Source organism: Salmo trutta, chromosome 26, assembly GCF_901001165.1.
Source record: "Salmo trutta chromosome 26, fSalTru1.1, whole genome shotgun sequence".
In the NCBI taxonomy this organism is placed as follows: Eukaryota; Metazoa; Chordata; class Actinopteri; order Salmoniformes; family Salmonidae; genus Salmo; species Salmo trutta.
In genome coordinates this window covers 24098769-24119698 of record NC_042982.1, presented here as the reverse complement: position 1 = coordinate 24119698, position 20930 = coordinate 24098769, and the positions used below count along the sequence as shown (strand labels likewise).

Below are 20930 nucleotides of genomic sequence, written 5' to 3'. Positions count from 1 at the left end.
TGTCTTAGGTGTGTCTCGTGACTCAATCTCAATTTGAGTCAACATAGGTGGTGCTCACTGCTTACATGGAATCTGTCTGCTCTATTATATTTACAGGATGTGGTCTCACGAGGCTAGGAGTCAGTCAGTATGGGAATGCTACAAAAAGTTATTATTTTGAGAAGCAAGTAATTCAACTAGAGAGGCCTGTAATTGTATGTGTGGCTGTTATTGTACAGCTAACATGCCAGTATTATTCTCTGCCCAGTCACTTGTATTATAACTTACATCACTTCCTAAAGTAAATACAAAGTGAAGCTTTCTATAAGTCTTGTAGTGAAGCTTGGTGTGTTTGGCATGCTGTGCATGAGGTCATATGGGCTGTGTAGACCTCCCTGACTCCCAGTGGGCAGCAGCCAGCTCTCTAGGGGAGTCTACTCTTCCACAGCCCTGCCTCCCTTTGATGTCACAATGAATCACATGTGAGCAGGCATCAGTTATGCAGGAGGCTTGTTCACTGAACAGCCGGTCACAGAGGTGCTCAGGAATTGAATGAGGAAGTGCAGATACTATGCCCTTTCCTTACAAGTCCACAGTGTAACAGTGGTCTCCAATGTCCATCTGATTTGACATCCAGTACAGTGTATCTGGGCTCCCGAGTGGCACAGCGCTCTAAGGCACTGCATCACAGTGCTAGAGCCATCACTACAGACCCTGGTTTGATACTGGGCTGTATCACAACCGGCCGTAATCGGGAGTCCCATAGGGCGGCGCACAATTGGCCCAGCGTTGTCCGGGTTAGGAGAGGGTTTGGCTGGGCTAGGCCGTCATTGTAAATAAGAATGTGTTCTTTACTGACTTGCCTAGTTAAATAAAGGTTAATTAAAAACTTTTTTTTTAAATCCTGGTGCTCTGAAGGCTACTCATCTATAGTATAAACCCCAATTCCTATTCTATTCTGATAGTGATCATTCTGTCTCCTTTGCAGCAAAAGCCTAAATGTATCAGATGCAGAGAAAGAGAGACTGAATTCAGTGGTGCGCTCCCCGGGAAGGGTAGGTGAGATTTCATTTGCAGAGAATATATGTGAAGCATGAACAGAATAAACAAACAAAGCATTTTCATGCTGTTCTGATTTATTTCTGTTTTTCCAATCATCATATCACAGTATGACTTTTAGAGTATTGGGAAATATAGTGAAATATATATTTTCTTCTCTTCTCATTCCAGCCAAGGCACAATCCTTTCAATCGAGCATCCCTTATTCTAGAGGTAGAGAAGACAGAAAAACAGTCCAATGGAAATCAAGAGACTGAGAAAGCATCTGAAGCAGGTTAGAGTGCAGTGCATACACCTTTTTACACAATCAAGCATTATGGTACATTGAAGAATAGGAGGTTGAGTCAAATTGAATAACATGATCTGTCAGGATAGTGTGAGAACAAATTTTGGCTGGTTCACAATAGTGCTTTACAGATGTAGGATCTTAATTTGATCCTTATTTTGTTGCTGAGAATGTTCCTGCACTGCAGATGAGCTTCTTGATTTACATAAATTCACAAAAAACACATGGCTATATTAACAGTATTGCAGTTTTCATTTAGCTTCCTTTTGGCTAGCTAATAGCATAATCACGACCAAGCAACATTATGGACTAAACGTTCAAATCCTATTGCTGCTGGATTATTTTTGATGTGGCAATATAGGTAAAATTAAGATCATATATCTGTAGTAAGGTGATACTGATGCCAACCAGGCCTGTGACATGGAAATCATTTATCACAGTAAATAATCATTATCTCCTCATGTTCCACCATTGTGTTCTCACACACACAGAGCCCTTATCTCCCCTGAAGATTCACATGACAGCAGACTCCACCAGTCACAACTCAGCAGGCTCTGCCACCTCCGAGGGGTCCTCTCTAGGATTCAGGCCCGTGCCCAAGAAAAGAACCATCCTCTCCCGGCACTCACAGAGCTCTCTCACAGGCAGTGATGTCTCCATCCCTGGGCTGCAGGGTCATCCAGCTGGGTCAAAGGTCATCGTCCCTGCCTCTCAGGGAAGTCTCCAACATGGCTCCAGCTGTGGCTCCAACCAGTCTAGCCAGGGGGCTTTGGATGTTCAGTCACAGAAAATGTATCCAACTCCCATCTCTGAGTTACAGAACAATGCAACTCCAGTATCTCCCTCCAGTCAGCAACTGAACACTTTGAGTCACCACTCCCACAAGCCACTGAAGCATTTAACCCTAGTCTCCACCAATACTGAGTTTGAGAGAGCGAAAGAGGCCCATGAAAAAGAGAGGAGAGCAGAGCCCTCAGATAACTCACTTGTCAGACACCTAGTGAGAACCCCTTCTCCTCTTAGGGAAACTGAGAGTTCCAAAGTTCCATTGAGGCCCCTGAGTGAGCCAAAGCCTCTCAGACTGTTGAACCTTAGACCTACCACACACTCTGATAATGACAGACACACAGATAGATCCTACACAGGTCATCAGAAGAGTGAAGGTAGCGATGGTCTCATCCAGAGAGAGTTTGTCAGTGTGGGTCCTCCTCAGGGCAGAGAGAGGTCTGATGGTCCATTTTCAAAACCTCTGTCCATACCACTCTCTCCGAGCTCAGAACTAACAGCCCCTACTCACCACCAGCCTTCTCAGCATGCAGCCTTTCAACTCATTGAGATGCAGGACAAGGAGATGATAAGAACTCGCAATATGGACACCGCAATCAGACAGGAGGACCTTAGTCTGCCTTCAAGCACTGTGGGTAAGTCCAAAGACAGAAAGTGAAAATTCATGGATCTCGCACTACAATCTAAAACCAGTGTGAAAATGAATTCAAATTCATTAAAGTTCTTGGCCCAAGGGTATTGTTATACATGAGTGTGATCAATCAATGGAATTCTTACTAATGATGAAGGGTATTTTTAGGCCACTGTTGAAATGTCTAATCTTTAGTTTTTCAGCTTATTTTTTCATGCATCATAACACTTTTATGAACTTTTTTTTTCTTCAGATCAATGGAAACATCATGATCTCCATAACTCTGGAGATAAGCCTGATAAGCATGTTCAGAAAAAAACAGTAAACCACAAACCTGCTTCTAAATCAGCCCCCTGTAGTCCCAAGCCCACAGCGGAGCAGGGCGACTCCATCTCTAAAGTCTTAGAGTGGTTCAGCCGCAGCACAGACAGCAAAGACTGGCTGGAGACTGAGAGCGATCAACCAGACATGGAGGAAGACGTGATTGGCTCTGTGAAAACAGATACAGATGATCGGCCTACCTTTGAGAGCAGGTCTCAGCAGACGGAGAGGAAAGATCCTGAGGTGAAGAGAAAGCTCCTACATGTTGACCCCAGCCTGGATATGCAAAGTATTGGAGGAGGAGTGTCAGTGTGTTTAACACCAGAGGTAAAGGATGGATCTCAGTATGAATCCTCTATGGATCAACCTACGGACCAGTCACCTTTGAATACATTAAGATCATACCAGCCCAAGAGACACATGTCTGAGTCTGAGGGGCTGAGAGCAGCATATTGGAAGGAGTTCAAGGAAGTGATGTTAGATAGAGAAGAGGATGTGATAGATAGGCAAGAGGATGTGAAGAAGGTCAGTGGCCCTCCAGCCAAAGCTGTTGGACCACAGGTCGCAACACAAGAAGTCAAACAGAAAGAGGTCCAAGATGAGAACCAACCACCCAAAATCACTCACCTGAAGTCCTTCTGGGAGAAGGGCAACACTGGGCCCAAGATACTCATCAGTAGATCAATCATTGACAAAAGACAGAAACCAATGGAGAAAGAGAGAGCACTAGCAGAGAAGTCTCATAGAACTGTTTTTGGCCCAGAGTCATACGGTGTGGAGGGGTCTTCGAGGAAGAATCTCAGGGATGAAAAAGGAGATGAATGGTTAAACCTAGATACTCAACAAAGCACTGCTAGTCGAGATATGAGAAGTGTTCAGCCGAGTGTTAGCCCTTACAAACAGGAGGTATACAGACCCCAAAACAGTGTTGTTATTGCTCCCTCTATAGAGATACGTACACTGCCAACCTGGGATGATAGCTACACTCCTGGGGCTCAAAGTGAGGAGGACAATTTGACTTTAACAGAAGAAGATCTCAGAAGATCCACAATGACAGTAGACAGAAGAAGCTCACAGGCAGAAATACTCTACCTAAGTAGACACCATCCTCAGCCTGACACGCTGTCCCAGTCCAGACTCAGCCCAGAACATCAGAGATTCTCCCCATCAACACTCAGTCCTCAGCCTGAATTGCTCATCCAGCCCACAGTCAACCCCCAGCCTGTGAATCTCTTACCTGCCATACCAAAACCCCAACCTGAAATGCCATCCAGGGCCAGGTCCAAGCCCAGTCCCAACCCACTGCCTGAACTACTCTCCCAGCCTACAACCAGCCCAGACTCTGAGAAGTTTAGACACAAGGTTGGAAAAGAAAGTGAACAGTTTCCCCCCAAAACTCAGCAAAGCAATGTCAATGTACAGTCAAGTGTGTCCACTAAAAAACAGGTTCCCCCTCAACAGGACAGCAAAGCAGACAATATAAAGCAGCTCAAGTCCTTCTGGGAGCAGGAGAATAACCGGCCTATATTTTACACTGGTCAATCAAAAGAAGCAGGGGACGCCAGCGTGACTCAAATTACATCATCGGCCATAGGAAAGATGAATAAAAGGTACACCAAGTCTGAGTTTGACCTGAGGTCAATCTGCAACGAATCTGACGGCAACCACGAAGGGGATTCCAACCTTTCCTCTGACAGAAAAATACAGAATTTCACAGTCTTCACGATGGATCAGAGACTGGAGAAGTCGTCCCCAAGCCTCGGAGAAAACCGCTCACAGTTTAAGAATCTCTGCAACTTCTGGGGTGAGGCCACTTTGAATAACAGAGGGCCGATCTCTTCTGACGAACTCAAAAGCCCCAAAAATAAGGAGCCAATGGATACCCAGAACTCAATGCTGGAGTTAAAGCAATGTGTTGACCCTGATTTCTACAGCAAATCTGCCCCCAGCCAGTCACAAAAGGTCAGTGCTACACTACCTTTGGATGAGAGCCGGCTCAAGAAAACATCTTCACCTTCTTCACCATCTTCTCCATCTCCCCCTCCATCTTTAGTCAGGGGGAACAAAGACAGAGAGCACCAGTCAAGGTCTAAATCGATTGGAGTGGGTTCAGAAGCTATGATTGACACTAAAGAGCACCAGTCAAAGTCTAGATCAGTTGAGGTGAGATCAGGAGCTATGATTGACACTAAAGCCAACTTCTCACCTCAAATCACCATAGAGTCAGAGCAGCAAAGAGCCCCTGGTGTCCCCCAGGTAACAAGGGGCTCAGAACAGGACTTCACCAAAGATAAAAAGGCCCTGAAGCCCCAAAGCACCTCAGGAAAGGAATCTCGGTCTCATAAAGCTAGAAAAGACAGTTTTGCAAACTCAAGTGGAAGTGGACATGCAAGTTCCCTTCAGCGCGCCACCAGTATGTTCACATTAGACATGAATGAGGAACAGGCCCAAACTTCTATGTTGTACCCTAAAAAGACACTGGATATTAGTCATGTCCAGCCCAAGAGGACACAGGGTAGACGACAGAGTGCTGACAAGCACGCTCCTCCTGGTCCAAGGAGGTCCTCAAAATCATTGGGCGAGTCTGAATCTCTGACCCCTCGGACTTGGGTCTGTGTTCCCAAAGACTACCCCCATTACCTGGAGTTTTCAGAGAAGACCAGCGTCCACACTGCTCTGGCCCCGGCAGCAAAGGAGCAGAGGGAGGCAGCAGGCCCGCCTGGGGTTGAACTTGACCTGAGTGGTGGGCTTGTCAGATCCAGCACCCTAGTGGACTCAGAGGAGCGCTCCAGTAGGAGGAGCAGCAAGATAACGCAGCGCCCCCTGGCCCTCTGGTCAAACCAGGGCAGCACTGACACTGGACGAGAGTCATCATTCAGTGCGTCTGAAATAGCATCGAGCAGTGCGTCTGAAACTTGGTCCAACTCCAGGACCAGTTCAAACCGTGAGTTTTGATGATCTGTACGGTAGCGCCCTGTTGTTTTAGTACAAGTGTTAGGTAACCTGTGATATATCATGAAAACATAATAGTTATTTGTTTATCTTGGTTCCCTGTGAAGTAATCTTCTGATAGATGTTTTTCTAGATCAGGCAGCATCCAGGATGCAGTTTCCTTGTTTGGCTATCTGTGTCATTGTAAATAGAATGTGTGCAGGGAATCAGCTGCCTGTGTTTCATTTGTGGGTTGGACGATACTCTTTTGTAACTTTATTGACATCACATAGTGCTCTGATAGAGCCAACAACTAAGTAGCCAAGTTTTGCTTTGTTTGAGTTAGTCATTCCTCTCCAGGATACACCTAGAACATTCCGGAGTTTACTTTTATGAGTAATGATATAATATAGCCAGTAAAACAAATTATTTTCTACAACTTCAAACATATTTTTCTCTTCCAACTTAACTCTAGAGATACTTTGGCTATCTGTAAACAACAGACTACATACACTGAGTGTACAAAACATTATGAACACTTGGTCTTTCCATGACATAGACTAACCAGGTGAATCCAGTTGAAATCTATGATCCCTTATTGATGTCACTTGTTAAATCCACTTCAATCAGTGTAGAGGAAGGTGACGAGGCAGGATAAAGAAGGATTTTTAAGCCTTGAGACAATTGAGACATGAATTGTGTATGTGTGCCATTCAGAGGGTGAATGGACACCTTTGTAGAGTCCATGCCCCAACAAATTGAGGCTGTTCGGATGGCAAAAGGGGGAAGGGGGGCAGGAGGGGTTGCAACTCAATATTAGGAAGGTGCTCTTAGTGTTTTATATACTCCGTGTAAATGATCAGTGTAAAGAGGCCACATGTAATGTTTTTTTTAACACGTCTTTGCTGAAGGCATCTACATGTACAGTATGAGCAACTCTTTCTCTAATGGCTGATGTTTTAGGTGAAAATGATGATGAGGATCAGGACCCTGTACAGAAGGCATTGAAAAGAGCTCAGGCCCGCCCACGAAATCTGGCCAAAAGTCTTGAGGATATCACAGCATCCATGCCACCACGTGAGAAATGTCCCTTGTCTCCTCAACCACTATACCGGCATTATAGTGGTGCTGTCAGGATGGCCCAGGTACCAGGATTAATGCATGTTGGGATGAAAAAGTCATGTTGTCTATGTTTTCCATAATTCCCTACAGGACAAGAAAGAAGACTAGCTCCCCTTGATGTCCTCAGGCGAAGCAGTGATGGTTAAGAATTGTTTTGTACCTTTCTTGGAAATTGAATTAGCCTTTGGGTCGATATTGGGTTAGACAGTTTATTCCAAATATAATGTAGAATACAGGCTTTTTATTCTATGTTGTAGAATGCTAGCATTGCTGGGTAATTCAATAGCTACAGTAAGTGATCTGTAATAAGGTTATGAGAGTATTATGGAACCTTTAGCCTCTCATCCTTCTCTCTGTTCTGTCCTCCCTCAGCATCCACCATCCCCTCTCCCTCCTCATCCCTCTACTCTGACCCTGAACATTTGAAGAAGATGAGCAAATCTGTTCCCTCGTTCCTGCAGAACGAGGTAAAGCCACAACATCTTTATTCCATGCGAGCGCTTTAGGTCAAAGAACATTGTATGTCTGTATGTGCGCTGGGCATTCTTGCGATGCTGTCTGTATTCTAGAGTGATTGCAGAGAAGCTGACTCCGCCTCTGAAGACAGTTACCATGGAGGCAGGCAGAAGACAGGCAGATCTATGACTAACCTCAGCAGCTCCTCTGGCATGGCATCTGTGTCCTCTGTATGTTCACTTCACCCATGCTCTGCTAACACACATTCAAAGCACGCACATGTTCTGCCTAACCAAGCTTAGCTGGCATTTTCTATTGGCAACTATCATGATTATACAATATTAACAGTCTTATTAAATCTCTTAATTGTCCCATTAATCACACATTTTATAGTTTTTCACATCATGATTTTAATGAGAACTGCTTGAAAGGCTAAGGTTTTATGTAAACTGTTTAGAAGGTTTGAACTGTGTGTGTGTGTGTGTGTGTGTGTGTGCGTGCGTGTGTGTGTGTGTGTGTGTGTGTGTGTGTGTGTGTGTGTGTGTGTGTGTGTGTGTGTGTGTGTGTGTGTGTGTGTGTGTGTTAGCTGAGTGGCAGTGTGATGACCATGTACAGTGGGGACTATGGAGGTGTGGAGGTGCAGGGGAACATCCAGTTCTCCATCAACTACGTTCAGAAGCTCAGGGAGTTCCACATCTTTGTGGCTCAATGCCGAGACCTGGCCGCCGTCGACCCTAAGAGGGGCCGCTCTGACCCGTGAGTACAGTGCCAACTATTATACTAGGTCCCTGATAGAACTCCTTATGGTCCCTGAATGTTGGGAATTCCTAATAAACTCAGCAAAAAAAATAACGCTCCTTTTTCAGGACCCTGTCTTTCAAAGATAATTCGTAAAAATCAAAATAACTTCACATGCTTGTTCAATGAACCATAAACAATTAATGAACATGCACCCGTGGAACGGTCGTTAAGACACTAACAGCTTACAGACGGTAGGTAATTAAGGTCACAGTTATGAAAACTTAGGACACTAAAGAGGACTTTCTACTGAAAAACACCAAAAGAAAGATGCCCAGGGTCCCTGCTCATCTGCGTGAACATGCCTTAGGCATGCTGCAAGGAGGCATGAGGTCTGCAAATGTGGCCAGGGCAATAAATTGCAATGTCCGTACTGTGAGACGCCTAAGACAGAGCTACAGGGAGACAAGACGGACAGCTGATCGTCCTCACAGTGGCAGACCACGTGTAACAACACCTACTTTGGATTGGATTGGTACATCCGAACATCATACCTGTGGAACAGGTACAGGATGGCAACAACAACTGCCCGAGTTACACCAGGAACGCACAATCCCTCCGTCAGTGCTCAGACTGTCCGCAATAGGCTGAGAGAGGCTGGACTGAGGGCTTGTAGGCCTGTTGTAAGGTAGGTCCTCACCAGACATTACCGGCAACAACGTCACCTATGGGCACAAACCCACCATCGCTGGACCAGACAGGACTGGCAAAAAGTGCTCTTCACTGACGAGTCATGGTTTTGTCTCACCAGGGGTGATGGTCGGATTTGCGTTTATCGTCGAAGGAATGAGCGTTACACAGAGGCCTGTACTCTGGAGCGGGATCGATTTTGTAGGTGGAGGCTCTGTCATGGTCTGGGGCGGTGTGTCACAGCATCATCGGACTGAGCTTGTTGTCATTGCAGGCAATCTCAATGCTGTGCATTACAGGGAAGACATCCTCCTCCCTCATGTGGTACCCTTCCTGCAGGCTCATCCTGACATTACCCTCCATCATGACAATGCCACCAGCCATACTGCTCATTCTGTGCGTGATTTCCTGCAAGACAGGAATGTGTTCTGCCATGGCCAGCGAAGAGCCCGGATCTCAATCCCATTGAGCACGTCTGGGACCTGTTGGATCGGAGGGTGAGGACTAGGGCCATTCCCCCCAGAAATGTCCGGGTACTTGCAGGTGCCTTGGTGGAAGAGTGGGGTAACATCTCACAGCAAGAACTGGCAAATCTGGTGCAGTCCGTTAGGAGGAGATGCACTGCAGTACTTAATGCAGCTGGTGGCCACACCAGATACTGACTGTTACTTTTGATTTTGACCCCCCCTTTGTTCAGGGACACATTTTTCCATTTCTGTTAGTCACATGTCTGTGGAACTTGTTCAGTTTATGTCTCAGTTGTTGAATCTTGTTATGGTCATACAAATATTTACACATGTTAAGTTTGCTGAAAATCAACTCAGTTGACAGTGAGAGGACGTTTATTTTTTTGCTGAGTTTATATAGCCTTGCTTTCTTATTTACTACTCCATGATTGATTGGACACTGCTGAAATACATGGTACTTTGTGTGTATGATTCTTGTGTTTCTTGTTGTAGGTATGTTAAAAGTTACCTGGTACCTGACAAAGCCAATATAGGGAAGAGGAAAACGTCTGTGAAGAAGAAGACTCTCAACCCCATTTTCAACGAGCTCCTCAGAGTAAGAGAGTTTCTAAAAACTCTATATAATTGAAGTTGAATAGGGAAATGTATCATTACATGTACATCAGGTCTGACATAAAGTGCTTTTAACAAAAAGTATTTCCTGTTCCTTTATCAGTATCGGCTTCGTATGGAGCACCTCCGAACTCAGACACTCATTCTCTCCGTCTGGCACCACGACACCTTTGGCAGGAACAGTTTTCTGGGTGAGGTGGATGTGGACCTGTCCAAATGGGACTTTGACCACACCCAGATGAACTACTTAGCTCTGAAATCCAGGGTGAGACAACATCACACCTGCTTTGTCTGTGTAATGGTCTCAGTACTGTACCAAAAATTCATCCAAGACTGAAATCCATCTCTATGCTTTTGCTATTTATTTAAATGGCTGTGCCTGTTAGCATTGTGTGACATGACATGCTATACGTATATTGTGTGACATGACATGCTGTGCATGTTAGCATTGTAGGCGTCATTGTAAATAATAATTTGTTCTTAACTGACTTGCCTAGTTAAATAAAGGTTAAATAAAATAAAATAAAATTGTGTGACATGACAAGCTATACACAGTGGGTTGTGGAGGTGTGAGTGTAGTTTGGAGTGTGTCCAGTAAGGTGGTGGTGCTATTTAGTAAATTGGGGTGTTCTCATTGTAACCTCTGTGCTGGCGGTCTCCCCCTGGCCTCCTCAGCCCACCTCCAGTCTGCAGCCATCAGATGACAGAGGGGAGATGAAACTGGCCATACGCTTCCTGCCTCAAGTCTCCCACAGTAAGAGTCTGCACGCCTCACATGTCTTAACCATCGCCAGTGTCTATAAGCAATTTATTAAATAGAAAAGGTATATTTTATCAAGAAAATGTGTTGCTTTCGGTAACTAGTTACCATACATTCAAATATGACTTTTGTGCAACAGAAAGATACAGTGTACACAAGTTCACTGAATCATGCTTGATTATAACCACTAGGCCCAGGAAAGGATCCCCCCTCTAACAAAGGTGAGGTTCATATTTGGGTGAAAGACTGCAAGAACCTTCCCCTCATCAGAGGGGCCACCATCAACCCATATGTCAAGTGGTACGTACAACACATGCCATAAATACTATCAACATTTGAAATGTATGAATTGCTCAATATGATCAAGGACAACTACAGCATCTGGGGAGAACAGAAAATGTGGAGGCCTATCATAAGACATATCCCCTTAGCCTCAATTTCCAGCCTTTCACATTTACTTTGCTCGTGATAGTTGAAGGTATATGTAATATTTCTGAAACAATTGCCTGACTTGTGAGACTGCCTGACTCCTCTGTAGCTTCGTGCTCCCGGACACGAGCAGAAAGAGTCGACAGAAAACGCGGGTGCTGAGGAGGACGGTGGAGCCGGTGTTTAACCACACCCTGGTGTACGACGGCTTCAGACAGGAGGACCTGAAGGAGGCCTGCGTGGAGCTGACTGTGTGGGACCGTGACAAGCTGGCCAGTAACCTCCTAGGGGGTCTAAGACTGGGGCCTGGCACAGGTACTAATGGACTATTGGACTATTATATTCTTGATTTCTCCACAGAAACACAGGTACATTCATTTTATTCAATTGACTTCATTGGCTAAGCCTAGGTTCTCTCCATCTCTCCCTACAGGCAGAAGTTATGGGGCGTTGGTGAATTGGATGGACTCGAATGCTGACGAGGTAGCTCTATGGGAACGAATGATGACCTCTCCAAATGAATGGGTGGAGGATGTACTGCCACTAAGAATGCTGACCACAGCAAAGACTGTGCTGAAATGAGAACGACAGAGAAAGTCTTCAACCTGCCACAGTTCAAATAACGTTGTTGCGTTTTATGTTATATACTGTACATGTGATGTGTAATCTAGAATAATCAAAGACATTTTATATTGAAATATATAGGAATGAAGAAGCTTTTCTAAAAATCTGCTGAACAAGTTGATCAAATGTTATATTAATGATAATCATACAACCCAAATATTATTATTAATAGCCAAAACACACTTATTTTCTGTGTTTAATTCTCAATCACAACAAGTTTACTCACTCCATTATTTATATTTGATATGACAATTTTCCATGACATGAATGTACATCCTAACATTAACCACAATTAAAGAATGTGCAATGATGAGTATTCAGAGTTTTGATTAGTGTCCAGAAGAAGTGAAGAGTTTTAGTAGATCCGTGGTCTGTCTGTGTGTGATGTTGATGTACAGTCTACTCTGTACCCATCTCTTCAAACATCACTGCCTGTATAAATGGCCCTCACATGTGACTTTGTACTTGGTGTGCCAGATCACTTTGGGCAGAAAGCACTGAGCGCTCCGGATAACCATCCCCACCTGGTGGACAGACACACAAACAGCAGGCACTATCATTTTACCATACATGGTCAGGAAATGGTGGGTTTGGGAACCTGTGACTGATTTTCATTATTTTCAAACTGTTGGTAACATTCTGGAATGGGATTTTTTTGGTAGACATAAAAAAAAGCTATATTTTTGGTTTCATTACCTATATATATATAAAATGTATGTTAATTATAATCTCGTTCCCCGGTGATTACAGAAGTGGTCAGTGAGACAGAGCTGATTGCTCATGAACTCCATGGTTGTGGAGAAGCAGAGGGAGGTACAGAGCTGGGCCAGCGTGTCACTGCAGTGCAGCTGACAGTCCGTCTTCACCATCTCAAAGGACCTCAGCCTCATGTCTGGCTCCCAGAGTGTACAAGGAACAGGTACACCTGAGCCAGGGCAGTGGAGAGAAAGATCAACAGTGTACCAAATGGCATCCTATTCCCTATATAGTGCATTACCAGAGCCCTGACAAAAGTAGTGCACTAAAAACAGAATAGGGTGCCATTTGGGATGCAACCGATGAGTCAGGGGTAAATATAAGTAGTGCATGAAACTGTTAGTGGCAGAGCCCTAGAGCTATTTGCATGTCCTTATCTAGAAGTTTCCCACAGTGCAATACTGTACAGTGCAACACAGTACAATCTTCGTACATTAGTGTATGCCACCCCCTGCTACATTTTGAATTGCTTTACATGTTTGCCACCTACGGGATAATATATTAACTCTTTTTGGATAATGTTTTGATGACCTTGCCTTTTTTTGTGCCCAAAAAGTCCATTAGCTGCTTTTTCTCTTGTGGGTTTGAAGGTTCATTTGTCTCTTCCACATCTTTATCCATTTCTTGGCAGACCACAGCCAGCAGGAGTCTAGCCAAGACAAGCCCTGGCAGTCAACCAGGTACACACAAACAAAGAGAATCCAAACATGTCTGTACATATAAAACCAAAAGTGTGTTTTAGACTACTGATGGATGTGAGAAGTTAGACTGCTAGTTCTTCAATCTGTTACCAAACAGATTGTTACCAAAGCAATCTGTTACCAAAACGGTACTGTAGCTATGTGTCTGGTTTAGTTTTTTTTAGACTTTCCACATGTTCCTTGACTCAACTAATATTGTATTTAGGCTGCTGAGTATACATAAACAAAAATGCTATGTTTCTGCAACATTATGCATGAAATGTTGCTTAATACTTTCTCACTAACGTGTATAACATTGTAACTAACCATCCTTTAATCATGAACTGAGAACTAACCATAATTTACTTATGAACTAAGAACTAACTATCCTTTACTTATGAACTGAGAACTAACCATCCTTTACTCATGAACTGAGAACTAACCATCCTTTACTCATGAACTGAGAACTAACCATCCTTTACTCATGAACTGAGAACTAACCATCCTTTACTCATGAACTGAGAACTAACCATCCTTTACTCATGAATTGAGAACTAACCATCCTTTACTTATTAATTGAAAATGAACCATCCTTTACTCACGAATTGAGAACTAACCATCCTTTACTCATGAATTGAGAACTAACCATCCTTTACTCATGAATTGAGAACTAACCATCCTTTACTTATTAATTGAAAATGAACCATCCTTTACTCACGAATTGAGAACTAACCATCCTTTACTCATGAATTGAGAACTAACCATCCTTTACTCATGAACTGAGAACTAACCATCCTTTACTCATGAATTGAGAACTAACCATCCTTTACTTATGAATTGAGAACTAACCATCCTTTACTCATGAACTGAGAACTAACCATCCTTTACTCATGAATTGAGAACTAACCATCCTTTACTCATGAATTGAGAACTAACCATCCTTTACTCATGAATTGAGAACTAACCATCCTTTACTCATGAATTGAGAACTAACCCTCCTTTGCTCATTTTACCTGCCACTGTATCGTGTCTTCATAACAGCTGTCTACGTGCTCTGGGGATGTAAAGTACCCCACTGAGTGTTTCCCTGGTCCTAGACCAAATCTCATTGGAGGATGGATAACCTTCTCCTCCTCAGGAAGAGACCAATGAACAGGGCCATGGAGAGACAAATCACAACCAGCACCGCAGTACTGACAGCCTCATGGCCCATTGCGCTTCTCTGGGACTGGAATGAGACTGTTGGAGGGGCAGAAAGTAGGGATATATCAACATACTGTAGCCAATGGGTGCATTTCTTTATTTTATTGAAAGGCATAGGCTTTGATGACTGTGATTATCATGGGCAGCTTGGTAGAATTTCTTACATTATGAAGCTGTTGGAAGACCTGTAGGAGATGGAAACAGAATAAGATGGTCAAGAATGAAGTGACTTACATTACAATACATTTAATTACTCATTCTGTATAAGCAATGAGATAACTAATCAATTTCACTCTCATCAAGTGTCATTAATTCATGTCTGATATATCATTAATGTCTGCTATCATATCACACCACTGGTACAGTATGGTCGCACCGTCGTCCACTTTGGTCTTGATGGGTCCGTAGGAGATTGTGGCCTGATCATTGGCCAACACTCCCTGGGCTTCTCTCTTTCTCCTGGAGGAACCTGAACAGTTCTGGGATCAAACATGCAGAGTTCAGACAGGAAGTCATTTTTCATTTCCTATTGGTTTGAAACATTTATCTATTCAGTTGGATACGCTTGGAATATCATAGGGTTGTCTCAGAAATTAGGGTTCTTCAGAACAGAGGGCAATATAGTCTGGGAAACCCAGACTCTAGGCAACAGGTGTTAAGCTGGAACCTTTGAACGCTGTTGTAGACAAACCGGATGTCGAGAGAGAGCAAGGGCAATACTGTGAATGTGATTGTGACCGCCACTGTGTACTATTGTAAAATGTTTAGTTTTGTTTCTCTGAGTGAAGGCAGTGACCTGTGTGTTATTTTCTAATTGTTGATACTTACGGGCAGTAAGGACGAGCAGGAGGACACCTCACAGAGTCGGGTGACACAGTGCAGGTAGAAAGTGGAGACGGTTATGTTCTTGTGTTCAATGAAACGGAAGGCCTCAAAGGAGAAGTGTGCATTCTGAGACGCTCCGTTCAACTCGACCCTGGTTTTTTGATCACGTGTACACCTTTGATGAGATAAGAGATATGAGTCATACACATACTGTACACACACACAAATTAGGCGTGACCAGAAACCAAAAATACTTCAGTTTCAGTTAGAGCTATCACAAATCTCTAGAAATTAAACTGGGTGAAAAATACTGACTCACCCAACAAAGAGGTCATAGTAGGTGCTGTTGTTGGGAACTGGACTTGTTGTTGCATAGCATCGGTCAAGCAGAACGTGGAACCTTTAGAGAGGAAAAGAGGGACAGATTCTAGAATGCAGTATAGCTACAGCATTTTTTTTCCTTAATTATATTAGTTTTTTATTTGTGAGAAATTGTACATTTTGCAGTACGGTACTTTACAAAAGGCTTTCACTGAGTTACAGTTGACAAGACAAAGTCTATAGTCTTACCTCTCTGTTAGACTGGTGGCTTTCACCCCCACAAAGATTCTGGTCTTCAGATTTATTCCATTCTCTGGGACAATGAGTTGCTTAGTGTAGTCAGTGTCCTGTTTCACAGCATAACACCAGTCTATTATAAGCACAACACAATTGCTTCATATCCTATAGAAGTGCACTGTGTACTTCTGGCAGTAATGTGCTGAAGGTAGACACTTACACTGTAGAGCCACATGCTCAGTGTACTGACAAAGCTGCCGTCATTGTCCCTCACTGCAAGACTCACACCTGATCTGTGGACAATCAAGGGGAGGGAATGATTCAGTGACACATACTGTACATGGTTTACACTCAATAATGAACAGGCTGTTTGAGTCATTAGACAAAATTATGCAGAATTATACTGGGAGTTACAGTAGAGTAGGTGATGAATTGAAGTACTCACACTGTGACTTTACTGTTGTTGACCAGATACTGCAGAGGGTAGCGACAGGAGAACATGTAGATGATCTGCCGGCGGTTGGTGACAATAGATGCACTGGGATCCAGTGAGTTGATGGTGCCAGATATATTAACAAACTGGACATTTGAGAAGTCAGAAAATAACCCAGTCCCAACTTCATTGGTTATCTGGAGCCAAGACAAAGAGATTCAAAACACCCAGCTTAGAATAATAGGTGGCAACATGAAGAATCAAATACTAATTTTCTCTCACCATAATTAACCAAGCAGGTAAATACATTCCTGTAATTGATTTACCCTGAATGTGTTGGAGCAGACAGCCACAGCATCAGCAGTTATTGACAGATTGAATTTCAGGATTGGAGGGTCAATGTTCCAGTCAGGTATTCCATGGCACTCGGGGAGGATGAACTGTGCGTTGAGGGCCATCAGGGTTTCGTTGTATCCACCAAAGTAGACTGGGCATAACAAGATACTCAACTCCATAACCTCAGTACCACAGGTCACTGTGACGTCCGAGTTCACTGGGAAAGACCAGAGATATGAACCATTAGATAAGACAAAGGAATATCACACAATGTGGTACAATAGTACTATAATAGTAATTACCTGACATTTTGGTGACGTTGATGTGTGTGAAAATGTTGTTTTATTACAACCCTAACCTCTGTTGAAATAAGAGGGGATGGAAGTACTTGTACCAGCTGAGCAGTGTATTCACTAACCTGGTGGTCTGAATGTTGAGTGCATGTTGCAAAAAGTGCTGGGTGTCTGGGCCTCACTCCGCAGAATCAGGCAAAGCTGGCACACAAGCAGGGGCAGCCACATTGTTCTCAGTCTGCAAGTACAAGACACACCACAATGAGGACCAAGGCATTCACCAACCTCTTCTGAGGCCATTATCTGAAAAAACATCACACATCGATATGACTTTGTCCATAAACTCACAATCCCCTGTTGAAAAGGCTAGCCAATTACAAAATCACAAATAAACAGGAAATTATAGATTATACGGAATAATCTTGCATTGATAGATTAAAGACAAGCACACTTCTTACATTTGTGCACTAATTAAAGCACACATTTGGTATGCATCTATTATTAAGAAAATAAGCAAATATGTATTCTGGTTGATGACATTCCAGTGAAATGGCTAAAAAAAGATGTTGTCAAAGACTCACCTGTACGTGTTCATCTTACTTTGTCTTTATCTCTGTCTCCAGCTCCCTATATTTATACTGGCCTCCTGAGGAGCAGAGGGGCGTGAGAGTGAATATCCCATACAAAAGACATAGTAACATGAGATATGGATGTTCAGAAACATCTCAGTACTGCATGTTGTTGTATTTTCAACATTGCTATATACTTCAATTATCAAGTATTTTTATACATTTTTCATATTTTAGCAATGATCTCTGTCAGTAGACATACCTACAATGTTGCTTTAGAATGTAAGACTAAACGTGATTTATCAACATGGGGTGAAATGAAGGACACAGATGCACTTTAAAGTAAGACAATTTCATTACATATCCTCTGACAGTAATTGTATGATTTTGTGTTGATTATAGCCAATGTACATCAACAGAGTTGTGCATCTGAGATAGACTGCCACAGGATGAGCTCAGTGCTCGAGGAACAACTTCATGACATAATTCAAGTAATTGTCCACCTGTTTCAGTTGAGTTACAATCAAGTCCACACCAAGCACATACTGTCCATGGGATAGGGAGACGTGAAGGTAGGTGGGATGGAAGGTGTTATCTTAAAGGTGTGAATAGCCATTAATGGTGTTATGTAAGGACTACATAATGAATAGTCTCAGACATAATGTAATAAGCACATTCAATTCAAGTATATATTAAGTACATTCGACACTCTACAATGATTACTATAATTATGCTCTTGATACCTGGGATCAGCAGACGGAGGGTGAACAAAGTGATGTCGTCAGATATTCTGTTGCCATTGTTTTTGTATGGTGATAAACGTGTCATTATTTGATACAGCATGGCTTTCGTAATGTGTCAGGTTTGGCGGTTAGGCGCCTCAGCCATGCATCTAATTGGATGTAGAAAATCTTTCAATTCTCTCCCTGTTCAGGAATAAAAGACACACCTATTGAAGAGAGAGCCAGGGTATTTTGTGTAGCACCCCAACATGAAAGGGAGTTTCCTGGATCCTCCAGAGACAGCACTACAATAGCCTGTATTAGTACTGCCCAATAAAAACTCATGTTAAATTACTCTAGTGGTATCCAATGATAAATGCCAGTTTTGAGCTCACAATTGCTGTCTAAACATCTATTTTTCTCCAAGGCACACCATTGGTGTTGTTTACTGTGGGCCTAGAGATGCTTTTACCATTACATAAGAACCATAAACAACAACACATATGTAGGACTGCCACCATCATGTATCTTTCATTATTTTTCTGATAATGGAACTCTTCCCTGCAGATATGCTTAGCACTATGTCTTCTTTCTCTAACAACCTGTTCCAGTCCAGACACAAAGGCCAATTGGCAGCAATTGTTCAGTGAGGCAATCTCTTTAGCTAAATCCCAACCTTCTTTCACAGAGTGAGTCTCTTTCTCTCTCTGTGTCTCGTTCCCCCATCTGACTCACAGGGTTATGTCAGGGTTTCTGCTGAGCTGTCCTTTATCAAGGAACGAATCTCTCCCACAGTACAACAATGCCTAGGCTACTGTACTGTGAGCTGTAGCTCCCCTGTGCCAGTAAGCTATACTTCACACCTCCCATGGGAGCAAGGACGTATACATTTGATACAAGCAGATGGCAGGAGAGGAGACAAAGCAAGAACGTGTTCTCTGCTCTCATCTCGTGTACTCTAGTTCACCTGTTCAATTTCATCCAAGCACAAACAACTGCTGTAGGCTTTCCCGATGAGTCGTAGTGGGAGGACCACACAACATGTCATCGCGTGACTCCAACTTTACTTCAATATCAATGTTTGCACATAAAAGCATTTCACAGACACAAAAAAATCCCACCTCGTCTAGCATATTTGGTTTTGTCAACATTTGGACAGATTACCAAAACATTTCGTGTTTCCATCAGGCATGTCATTACATTTTTATGCAACTTGACTCGCATAGAAAGGTTGGATGGAAACCTTGTTAGTGTCAAATCATAGTGTAAAAGCAGGTGAGCTGGTTTGATTATTTTGGGTAATTTTTTTGTGTTTTGTGATGGAAATCTGAGCAGGTCAAGCATAACTTCCAATAAATAAGTTAGTCCTGAATATTTATACAACTAAAAGCATTGTATTTGGGAAAAATCATTCACTAAACCTCAAATAAATATTGTAATGAATATTGTGGAAATTAAGCAAGTTGAGGAGACTAAACTGCTTGAAGTAACCCTGGATTGTAAACTGTCAATGTGAAAACATATTGATGCAACAGTAGGTAAGATGGGGAGAGGTCTGTCTGCTTTCTTAACAGCACCATCAACAAGGCAGGTCTTACGTATTTGTCTCTAGCTTTGACACACCTGGAATACTGTCCAGTCGTGTGGCCAGGTGCCACAAATAGGGACTTAGGAACATGAGAATTGGACCGTAACAGGGCAGCCCTTAAATGGCTGGCCCTTAAATGTACACGGAGCGCTAACATTAATAATATGCATGTCAATCTTTCCTGGCTCAAAGTAGAGGAGAGATTGATATGCTGAATGCACCGACCTGTCTGTTTAAACTACTAGCACACAACTCAGACACCCATCCATACCCCACAAGACATGCCACCAGAGGTCTCTTCACAGTCCCCAAGTCCAGAGGAGTCGATGGGAGGTGCACAGTACTACATAGAGCCATGACTACATGGAACTCTATTCCACATTAAGTAACTGCAAACAGTAAAATCAAATAAAAAAACAGATAAACATACACCTTATGGAACAGCGGGAACTGTGAAGAGTCATACACACAGGCACTGACACATGCGTACACACACATGATAATATACACACGTACACATGGATTTTGTGTTGTAGATATGTAGTAGTAGAGTAGTGGCCTGAGAGCACACACTTAATGTGTTGTGACATCTGTAGTGAAATGTAATATAACGTTTTTAATTGTATATAACTGCCTTAATTTAGCTGGACCCCAGGAAGAGTAGCTGCTGACTTGGAAGCAGCTAATGGAGATCCATAATAAATACAAATACGTCAACCCTGTTACCCATAGATAGACAGGCTAGAAATGTTCTAATGGCCCAGAGCAGTCAAAAACATGATTTTCCTGTGTTATATACAGTGCCTTTGGAAAGTATTCAGAACCCTTGAATTATTCCACATTTTTTTTACATTACAGCCTTATTCTAAAATGGATTAAATAAAAAAAATCCTCAACAATCTACACACAATACCACATAATGACAAAGCGTAAACAGGTTTTTAGAAATGTTTGCTAATTTATAAAAAAATTAAAAATAAAATGAAATACCTTCTTTATGTGAGTATTCGCTGCAGTCTGAGGTCCTGAGCACTCTGCAGCAGGTTTTCATCAAGGATCTCTCTGTACTTTGCTCC

General features: G+C 42.9%; 2 protein-coding genes across 8 annotated transcripts in view; one reads left to right on the top strand and one right to left on the bottom strand.

The window, feature by feature from the left end:
• The window catches only part of LOC115163471 (uncharacterized), a 19926-nt gene extending 7725 nt beyond the window's left edge, over positions 1-12201 (top strand). Inside the window, exons 5-19 of one of the 2 annotated variants that reach the window (XM_029715365.1) lie at positions 968-1034; positions 1210-1312; positions 1816-2745; positions 2995-6006; positions 6957-7070; positions 7206-7256; positions 7488-7582; positions 7685-7801; positions 8158-8327; positions 9959-10061; positions 10182-10343; positions 10754-10832; positions 11030-11138; positions 11377-11582; positions 11701-12201. In XM_029715365.1, the coding sequence (XP_029571225.1) occupies positions 968-1034; positions 1210-1312; positions 1816-2745; positions 2995-6006; positions 6957-7070; positions 7206-7256; positions 7488-7582; positions 7685-7801; positions 8158-8327; positions 9959-10061; positions 10182-10343; positions 10754-10832; positions 11030-11138; positions 11377-11582; positions 11701-11849 (5467 nt within the window). In that variant the 3' untranslated portion in view covers positions 11850-12201. The remainder of the gene's footprint in view (positions 1-967; positions 1035-1209; positions 1313-1815; positions 2746-2994; positions 6007-6956; positions 7071-7205; positions 7257-7487; positions 7583-7684; positions 7802-8157; positions 8328-9958; positions 10062-10181; positions 10344-10753; positions 10833-11029; positions 11139-11376; positions 11583-11700) is intronic. The other variant, XM_029715366.1, reaches the window with a different exon arrangement.
• On the bottom strand, positions 12075-20930 carry LOC115163472 (zona pellucida-like domain-containing protein 1). Of its 6 annotated transcripts, none has more exons than XR_003869743.1 (12): positions 20845-20930; positions 17101-17621; positions 16673-16899; positions 16359-16543; positions 16134-16206; positions 15926-16023; positions 15675-15755; positions 15359-15530; positions 14885-15009; positions 14695-14715; positions 14341-14566; positions 12075-13312 (listed from the first exon to the last, which is right to left on the bottom strand). XR_003869743.1 is itself a non-coding variant. In XM_029715370.1 (12 exons), the coding sequence occupies exons 2-12, from the start codon at positions 17568-17570 to the stop codon at positions 14530-14532; spliced, it is 1146 nt and encodes a 381-aa protein (XP_029571230.1). In that variant the 5' UTR covers positions 17571-17621; positions 20845-20930; the 3' UTR covers positions 12075-14529. The 6 variants fall into 6 exon arrangements, 5 of the variants coding, with proteins under 5 accessions (XP_029571230.1, XP_029571231.1, XP_029571227.1 ...); XM_029715370.1 differs by having other exon boundaries at positions 12075-14566; positions 17101-17213; positions 17557-17621; XM_029715371.1 differs by lacking the exon at positions 20845-20930 and adding an exon at positions 18288-18681 and having other exon boundaries at positions 12075-14566; positions 17101-17213; positions 17557-17621.